Genomic DNA, 9,341 nt, shown 5'->3' with positions numbered 1-9,341 from the left:
GCTGAGACCGTGGGGACTGCTGAGACCGTGGGGACTCCTGAGACCGTGGGAATGGCTGAGACCGTGGGGACTGCTGAGACCGTGGGGACTGCTGAGACCGTGGGAATGGCTGAGACCGTGGGGACTGCTGAGACCGTGGGGACTGCTGAGACCGTGGGGACTCCAGAGACCGTGGGGACTGCTGAGACCGTGGGGACTGCTGAGACCGTGGGGACTGCTGAGACCGTGGGGACGGCTGAGACCGTGGGGACTGCTGAGACCGTGGGGACTGCTGAGACCGTGGGGACTGCTGAGACCGTGGGGACTGCTGAGACCGTGGGGACTGCTGAGACCGTGGGGACTCCTGAGACCATGGGAATGGCTGAGACCGTGGGGACGGCTGAGACCGCGGGGACTCCTGAGACCGTGGGGACTGCTGAGACCGCGGGGACTGCTGAGACTGTGGGGTGGATGCTGCAGGGTGGGACCCCCGCCCCCACCCCAAGCCAGCCCATCAGGAACAATGCCATTTCAAGCTAGACCAGAAGAAGAACTTCCTGTGATCCAGCATGAGCCAGCATGCTCTCCTCACAGTGTGCCCGCTGCCCGCCCACGGGGCTTCTGCGGAGGCTTGCCCAGACGAGCAGGTGCAGCCCACATGTCTGGAGCCTGGGCTGGGGGACTGGTCAGTGGCCTTCACCCCGTCAGCCCCGTGTGGCTCCCTCTGGCCAGGGCTGCTGCTGGGTAGGAGCTCTGGAATGTCTGTGGGTCATGGAGGCCCTTGGCCCCTTGAAGCAGCCCAGCTGCTGGGACTTGTCCAGATGCCATCAGGGCTGGAACGGCTCATTAATGAGCAGAGCCCAGGACAGGGGCTGCAAGCCCTTGGCCGGGAAGAGGCTGCGCCTCTGCGGGGAGCCTGTGCCTGCCTGGCGCCAGCCCTGTGGCCAGGAAGGCTGGGACAGAGGTGGAGAGAGGACCCGGGTCTCATACCACCTTCGCCTTGGGATGGGGCAAGTTGCTGGCCCTCTCTGAGCCCGGCTCGCCTCCCCTGCCTTCCCTACAGGCTGTTGCTGGGCGTTGGGGATGTGAAGTTCCCGCAGTGTCCAGCGCCCCACAGGTCCCAGCCGACAGGCCCCAGCATCTCATGCCCCTCAGAGGCGGCCCCTAGGGGACGTCCTGGGCTCTTTCTCTTCCCCAGCACAGGGTTCTCTGAGTCCTTAGTACCTCCACTGAGGTCCACTTTGCCAACTTTCAAAATGCATCACCGATGTCTCAGAGAAGTGCCAGGTGGACTAAGGCTGGGCAGATGGGGTGAGTTAGTAGACAGAGTATGTCTCAGGCCTGAATTCAGTTCACCACTGGGCCCCTGGGTGGGAAGCCTGTTTTCTCTGAGCCTGTCCCCTCCATTCTAAACAGGAACCAGAGGTGACTTGACCTCTCAGAGGCCAGGCTGTGACCCCGATGTGTGACTGTCAGCTGGGAGTGCAGGACGCACGCCATTCCCGGCCGCAGACTCCCCCCACACGTTCTGGGATCCCTCTCTGCACACTAGGGTGCTGGCCCGGCCTCTTTCTCCCTTGGCAGGCCGAGTGCCTGGATCCACGCGCTTCCTCGGTCCCCTTGGCCTGGAGATGAGGCTCCCGCTGCTGCAGGCCAAGGCTTGGCCTATGCACCTGCCACGCACGTCCCGGAGTTGGGGGGAAGGGGATCGGCCTTCAAACAGAGGGTCCCGAGGACCGCGCGCCGCCCTGTCCCTGCCCTGCGTCCCGTACGGCCACCGCCGCCGCATCCTCGCTGCGCAGAGGTGAAGACGCGGAAGTCAAGCGAGCCAGGGCCTGGGATCTCGGAGCAGGAGCGTCCGGGTGGTCCCGGCAGCTCGAGTCGCGCCTGGGTGGTGGCGGCTGCCGGCGGGTCCGAGCCCAGGCAGTGGCCTCGGAGGGGGAGTGGGTGGGGGAGGGTAGAGGAGGGGGTGGGGGAGGGTAGGGGAGGGGGAGGGGGGAGGGGGAGGGCGTCGCGACCCCGCCCCCGGCCCCGCCCCGCGCCCGCTCCCAGGCTGCGGGACCGCGGGGCGCAGAGCAGAAGCCGGGCACCCATGGGCTGAGCGGGGCGCGGGCCGAGATGCGCGCCCGCCTGCTGCCCCCGCTCCCGGGCCTGGGAGCGGCGCGACCCCATGGCAGGTAGCGGCGGCCTGGGCGGCGGGGCCGGGGGCGGTCAGGGCGCGGGGGCAGGGCATGGGGCCGCTCCGCGGGCGTCCCGCGCGCCGCTACTGCTCGTGGCCCTGGTGCTCGGCGCCTACTGCCTCTGCGCCCTCCCCGGCCGCTGCCCGCCGGCCGCCCGCGCCCCCGCGCCGGCCCCCGCGCCCTCCGAGCCGTCCAGCTCCGTCCGCCGCCCGGGAGCACCCGGCCTGCCCATGGCCAGCGGTCCCGGCCGCCGGCGCTTCCCGCAGGCGCTCATCGTTGGCGTGAAGAAGGGCGGCACGCGTGCCCTGCTGGAGTTCCTGCGGCTGCACCCCGACGTCCGCGCGCTGGGCTCTGAGCCCCACTTCTTCGACAGGTGCTACGAGCGCGGCCTTGCCTGGTACCGGTGAGCACCCTGGCCCGTCCGCCCTGACCCGCGCCTTCCCGGGGAGGGTATCGTGCGCCCCAGGGAGCAGCGGTACGATACCCTCCCTCCCAGGGAGCAGGGGTGCGCTCCGGGCAGTGGGGTTGGGACCGCCCTGTGGGGGGCCCAGGCTTGACCTGGGGTCGCGGCTCCGGAAGAAGGAATGATACTTGGCTAGGATTCCCTGAAACTTTGAAAACTATGGGGAAAGCCCCGGTTCCGTTCTCTCTGCTGAGGGACCCAGCAGGACTGGGGGAGGCGGTACCATCCCAGCCCGGAGGTCGTTTCCAGCCCGTGGGATTACCTAGCAGCGTTAGAAATGCCTCTCCCGCCCGGTCACTCTGGGCACGCAGGTGTGACCGACCGCTGGCCAGGGACAGTAGAGAGGGGCCTCCAGGTTCCAGGCAGCCTCCTAGAAAGCGTCCTTCCTCCCCAAGACCCGTGAGTCTGGGCACAGAAACCCTTGTTGGTGGTCCTGGGAGTCCGGAGAAAATCTGGGCTTTGGAAAGGAGGAGGCTGCCTTTAGGTGAGTGCCCAGGGTGAGTCCAGCCCCGTGCATGGGGCTCTGTGGCTGTCCTGCCTCTACCCAGGATGGACGTGGGGGTGCTGCAGTGGAGTGTGGGGAGCACGCAGCCCCAGCTGAAGCAGTCCGCTCTGGTGGCTGCTCATCCCCAAGCTTGGACCGAGCCCCTGCAGAGAGGACCTTACCCAAGGCCACCTGGGGAGTCAGTGGGGGCGGCAGGACCCAGACGCTTCTCCAGGTGCTCCAGTTTCTCTGTTCCCGATCCTCTGATCCTCTTCCTCCCCTGACGCCTACCCCTATTTGTTAACTTTGCCTTTTGTACTAAAATTACTCTTGGGTTTGGAGGGCAGGCAGGGAGGGGCTCCGTGAGAATAGGGGGGCTCGCTTCTAAGATCTGAAGGGCTGGTGCCAGTGTGGGGTGCTGGGGAAGTCAGGTGGTGGCTAGGGGACACGGAGTCCATCCCGGGGCTCACCTGGCTGAATTGGGCTCAGCTCAGGTTCCAGGGAGAGACCTCACTCCCCTGACGGCAGGCAGGGGTCAGAATGCATCCCTAATCCCTGCTGCAGGGAGGAGGGGAGGAGGGGCTGCCACGCTAGAAGTGGGGGAGGAGGGCAGTGGCGAGAGGGGGGAGGAGGGGAGAGGCGGGAGGGAGAAGGGGAGAAGGGGCTTTGGGTTGAGGATGAGCAGTTAACTGGAGTAAACACTTCAGAGCCACCCCTGAGCCCCATGAGCTTTGACAGCAAGAGACTGGGGGTGGGATCTGAGCTGGGCCATGAGGAGCCACAGGGGAAGCTAGGATTGGGTTTAGCCCTAGAGGGTTCTGGAAGAGCCCAGGCTCCTGAGGCCAGTCCAGGCCCGCCCTGGGCATGTGTCCAGCGCTGGGGGATCAGTCTGGGGAGAATGAGAGGCAGCCAAGGCCAGGCCCAGCCTGGGGTCAGCTCCTTAGCCTGGGGGTGGGGTTCCGGGGACACTGACATCCCCAGGGTTGGAGGGGGGTTCAGGAGAGTGACTGCTCTGGTAGACTCTTGACGTCCTCATTTTTTAGAAGGGGGAGGGGTGGGTGCAGCCTCTGCCCCATTAATCTGGGGTTGTCCCTTGGACCGACTGTGCTGACCCCTCACTGGGCGGTGCAGAGCTAGTAGAGCTGGGCCTGCTGAGCTTCCGGACTGCGGGTGTCCTCGTGCTCTCCGAGGGGCCGTGGCCACGTGGGGCTGGTGTGCTCCTAGGTGCCTGTGCCTCCGTCCTTTCAGCCTGCTACGAGCCTGCAGTGAGCCTCTGAAAGTTCTCACCCTGTCTCAGTTTCCCCAACTGCAAAGCAGCATTGTCTGCTCTTGAGACCCTGGGCTGGGCCCCCAGTGCCTGCAAGCTCTGTTCTGGGTGCCGCTGCGGGGAGGCGAGCAGAGTAGCCAGGGCCCCCAGCTGAATCTCTGGGTCACCGCTCCCGCCTTCCTGTGGCCTCGGCAGTTGGGTCCTGGGTTGACCTTGGCAACAGGCCTTTCTTCCCTCCTCTCCACCCTCAGTCAGCTCATCCAGGCTCTTGAGGGGCCCCCCACTTGGGGACGTAGCCCGCAAGTGCCCCCGAGCTCAGCACATGCTCAGCCGTTCCCCCACTAGTGAAGCACCTGTGTCTACCAGGTGTGGGGGTCACGCAGACTCCCCAAGGTCTCGGTCTGGGAAGGGTACCCTGTCTGGGGGCAAATGGGGGCTGTACTTTGTCCATAATCTTTTAGAAAAGCAAGAGGAGGGTCGGGCACAGTGGCTCACGCCTGTAATCCCAGGTTGTATGACGACCACTGCACTCACCTGGCGACCAGTCATGGGAATCACCCTGTCTCAAAAAAATAAAAAAATAGCCAAGTGGTAAGGAGTGGGGTGGGTAGGGGAACCCCTTAGTTCCTGGTTTGCTAGAGCAGTGGGTGCAGGGAGTGGGGTCTAAGTATGTAGCGGGGAGGGACCCGGGCTGCTGTGGGGGATGCAGTCCCCCTGCACTTTCTGGCTTTGGCATCTGCCAGGCCCTTTTGGCATCTGCGAGTCCCAGGCCTGAGGTGTGGGGCAGGAGGAGGGAGGCTGAGACGGAGGAGGGAGGGTCGCCCAGGGCTGGATGAAAGCCGCAGGGAAAAACACACCAGATGAGGTGAGCTCCGCAGGGAGGGGGGGTCCTCAGAGCAGCTTGTCAGATGTTTGTCACACGGGGGTCCAGTCCTGCTCCTCTCCCTCCTCCCCCGTCTCTCCCACCCTCATCCACACCTGGGCTAGGACAGGCCTCGGATGCCTGCGGAGGGAAAGTAATTGATCCCACAGATCTCCGGTCTCTGAGCTGGTTTGTGCAAGAGGGGGCCTCAAAAGCCCTTGCTGCCTCTCTGTGTTCTCACTCCCCTTCCACGGCAGGGGGTCCGGGAACTCCCTCCCCTGCAGAGCTCTCTCTGACTCTTTGGAGAGAAGGCCTGGCCGGGCGACATTCCTGTTTTGGTGCTGGTCCCTCTAGCAGGCGGGAAGAGGAGGATATTGAGTCACTGGTGTGCCGTCTGGGAAAGGCAAGGGGTGGGCTCCTGGTCTCGCTTGGTGCTTGGGGTCAGGTACGCCCGAGACGGGAGGGAAGGGCCTGGGGCTTCCTTCCCGGCCGAGGGGAAGGCAGGCAATGGCTTCTGATGAGGGCTGGGGTCTTTCCCCTCCCAGCACCGGGCTGGTTTCTCTCTGTGGGCATCGTCAGTGAGGTCCCCTGGTGGGGGGGTGTGCCTCCCCTTCTCATGACCTCTCTCAGGGGTGGGGGTGCCCCTGAGCTGCCAGGCCTCAGACCTTGGTACCGCCACCAACCGAGGCCTCTGTGTTTGTCCCTGGGACGCTGGGTGTGGTTCCCACGCGGGTTCCAGCTGCAGGAGGTGGGGTGGGGAGTGCAGGGGTTCTGGGACCGACACTGCCCTTCCAGGTGGGCTGGAAGGAGGCAGCCCCCCAAGGTGGGAAGAGGAAGGGCTGAGCCCCACGCTCACCCCCAGCACCCCTGCCCCTCCCAGTCTCCCTGTGGCTGCTTCTGAAGTGGCAGCGGGTGGGTGGAGGGAGTCCCAGCTCCGTCTGTCACCAAGATGGAGGAGGGCCTGTCCGGTGGCGTCTGTAGGCCAGCTCTGGCCAGGGCTTAGCTCTGCGGGGCGGGGAGGCTCCCGTGCCACCCATCCCCACTCTGCCCCACTCATGGTGGGTGTTGTGGGGGAAACCTGGATTCTCTCCCGCTGCCGTCCTCACACATTCTCCCTCCCACCTCCAGCGCTATCCGCTGAGCGCCCCAGTGCGGGGGTCTGTGCAGCTGCCTCTGGCCCAGCCTGCGTTTCCCCGGGGGTGTGAGCAGGAAAAGGGGACTCAGGACCTGCCTCCCAGGGGCTCGAGTCTGGGGCGGTCACTCCTGGCAGGTCAGCCTCCTGGCAGGGGCTCGTGTCTGGGGTGGTCACTCCTGGCAGGTCAGCCTCCTGGCAGGGACCAGTCCTGGGGCTGTCAGCAGGGGTGGGGGAAGCCCCCTCAGAGGGCAGGAGGCAGGGCTGGGCGTGACCGGCAGGGCCTCCCCTCCCTAACACAGTTCCTGTGTTTCTATCGACCTAGTTCCCAGCCCTCCCCAGCTCTCCCTCGGAGCTGTTTGCTCAGCTGACCTGCCACGCCCTGCCCTGCCCGGCCTCACCCTGCACTACCTGGCTGGCAGGTGCTGCCCGGGGCACTGCTGGGGGTGCCTGGGCCTGCCGGGGACGGGCACCCAGAATGGGCTCTCTGCCCAGGTGGGACAGTCCTGGGCTGTGGTCGGCTGATTCCCCCGGGACCTTGGGACTGGGTCAGTGCCCTCCTCCCGTGTCAGAATGAGGGGAATCTCAGAAAGGCCCCCTCCCTGGCCTGGCACCTTGGCAACCTGCAAGATCTAGGGGGCCACAGTGGCCCACGTTCTTGGGAAGGATCCTCAGGCCAGCGCTGCCACGTCTGCGACTTTCCTCACAAGTGCTGGGCTATGCTGGTGACTTTTTGGCCTCCTGAGTCTGGGCCCAGGTTGATGAGAATTCACAGGGCTACAATTAAAGACCGGGAGAGAGGCCAGCTGCAGTGGCTCACCCCTGTAATCCCAGCACTTTGGGAAGCCGAGGCGGGCGGATCACCTGAGGTCAGGAGCTTGAGACCAGCCTGGCCAACATGGTGAAACCCCGTCTCTACTAAAAATACAAAAATTAGCCGGGTGTGGTGGCGTGCGCCTGTAATCCCAGCTACTCTGGGGGCTGAAGCAGGAACATTGCTTGAACCCGGGAGGCGGAGGTTGCAGTGAACCGAGATTGTGCCACTACGCTCCAGCCTGGGTGACAGAGCGAGACTCCGTCTCAAAAAATAAATAAAGATGGGAAGAGATGTAATTACATCAGGGGAGGGAGGGAGCAGGGAGCAGGGAGGACTACTTTTTTTTTTTTTTTTTTTTTGAGACAGAGTCTTGCTCTGTCCCCAGGCTGGAGTGCAGTGGCGCGATCTCGGCTCACTGCAAGCTCCACCTCCCGGGTTCACGCCATTCTCCTGCCTCAGCCTCTCCGAGTAGCTGGGACTACAGGCGCCCGCCACCACGCCCGGCTAATTTTTTGTATTTTTAGTAGAGACAGGGTTTCACCGTGGTCTCGATCTCCTGACCTTGTGATCCGCCCGCCTCAGCCTCCCAAAAAGTGCCGGGATTACAAGCGTGAGCCACCGCGCCCGGCCAGGGAGGACTACTTTTTGGTGAGGACACACTGTCAGTAATTGGTGAAGGGCTGATTTAGGGGATGCTGTCAGCCACTGAGTGCAAGGATGACCTCGAGTGATCTAGGCGTGTGGGCCTCGGGGTACTTGGTCTGAGATGAGAAAGGAGCTGGGGGCAGCCTAGTTCCGGGAGAGTGTGGGTCCGGTAGGAGGGAGCTGGCTCTGGAAGCGAGGACGGCAGGGATTGCACAGGGAAGATATGTGGGTGTTGAGGAACATGTTGGGCCTCCCGGCCAGCGACCATCACCCCCTTATCCTCAGTGCAGCAGCAGGCGGGGCAGGCCGGTGGAAGAGGCCCGGCTGCAGGCCGGCGCTGGGCTGGGCACCCTCCCAGTCCATGTTCTAGGCTGCCCAGCCACGCACGTTAGGAGGGGTGGGCCCGAGCGGGGAGGAAGGCTTGCCCGCCTTGGAGGCCTGGGCTTCCCGAGCATAAGGGGGCCTTGGTCCGGGGCCCCTGGGGGCGGGTCTAGGGCTGGGGAGGCTCAGGCCCCCTCTCTTTGCACCCGTCCCTCAGGAGTCTGATGCCCCGAACCCTGGATGGGCAGATCACCATGGAGAAGACCCCCAGCTACTTCGTGACGCGAGAGGCCCCCCGCCGCATCCACGCCATGTCCCCGGACACGAAGCTGATCGTGGTGGTGCGGAACCCCGTGATCCGGGCCATCTCCGACTACGCCCAGACGCTCTCCAAGACCCCGGGCCTGCCCAGCTTCCGCGCCCTGGCCTTCCGCCACGGCCTGGGCCCCGTGGACACAGCCTGGAGCGCCGTCCGCATCGGCCTGTACGCCCAGCACCTGCACCGCTGGCTGCGCTACTTCCCCCTGTCCCGCTTCCTGTTTGTCAGCGGGGAGCGTCTGGTCAGCGACCCGGCCGCAGAGGTCGGCCGCGTGCAGGACTTCCTGGGCCTGAAACGGGTCGTCACGGACAAGCACTTCTACTTCAACGCCACCAAGGGCTTCCCCTGCCTCAAGAAGGCCCAGGGCGGCAGCCGTCCCCGCTGCCTGGGCAAGTCCAAGGGCCGGCCACACCCGCGCGTGCCCCAGGCCGTGGTCAGGCGCCTGCAGGAGTTCTACCGGCCCTTCAACCGCAAGTTCTACCAGATGACGGGCCAGGACTTCGGCTGGGGCTGAGCGGCGCCCTGGGGATGCTCAGCACCTTGATGGACACCCGCTCACCTGGCCAGAGCTGGCTGCGTATACATGCTGGGCAGAGAGGAATATTTAAGATATAAAGCTTGGACCCAGATTTTTCCACAAACCTCGAGGTTGGAGGGTGGAGGCGCTGCTTCCAGGGATGTGATAACCATACCAGCGAACTCCACTGGGCACTGACTGTGTGCCTCGTGTCGCACTTTTTTTTTTTTTTGAGACGGAGTCTCACACTGTCGCCCTGGCTGGAGTGCGGTGGCGCGATCTCAGCTCACTGCAACCTCCGCCTCCCGGGTTCAAGCAATTCTCCTGCCTCAGCCTCCCAAGTAGCTGGGATTAC

At 64.6% G+C, this 9,341-nt stretch overlaps 1 protein-coding gene across 1 annotated transcript; it reads left to right on the top strand.

The window, feature by feature from the left end:
- Positions 1-2,058: 2,058 nt before the first annotated feature.
- HS3ST6 (heparan sulfate-glucosamine 3-sulfotransferase 6) lies at positions 2,059-9,098 on the top strand. The gene is made up of 2 exons (XM_032145215.2): positions 2,059-2,562; positions 8,368-9,098. Exons 1-2 carry the CDS (start codon positions 2,150-2,152, stop codon positions 8,981-8,983), a joined length of 1,029 nt encoding a protein of 342 aa, XP_032001106.1. The 5' UTR covers positions 2,059-2,149; the 3' UTR covers positions 8,984-9,098.
- Positions 9,099-9,341: the final 243 nt, after the last annotated feature.

Source organism: Hylobates moloch, unplaced genomic scaffold, assembly GCF_009828535.3.
Source record: "Hylobates moloch isolate HMO894 unplaced genomic scaffold, HMol_V3 SCAFFOLD_23, whole genome shotgun sequence".
NCBI classification, from domain to species: Eukaryota; Metazoa; Chordata; class Mammalia; order Primates; family Hylobatidae; genus Hylobates; species Hylobates moloch.
The sequence above is the reverse complement of the archived record's forward strand: the minus strand, read 5'-3'. Positions and strand labels throughout refer to the sequence as shown.

Coding starts and splice junctions, on each gene's coding strand:
- HS3ST6 (XM_032145215.2), top strand. CDS start 2,150: ATGGCAGGTAGCGGCGGCCTGGGCGGCGGGGCCGGGGGCGGTCAGGGC. Junction 2,563..8,367: donor CGCGGCCTTGCCTGGTACCG/GTGAGCACCCTG, acceptor CCCGTCCCTCAG/GAGTCTGATGCCCCGAACCC.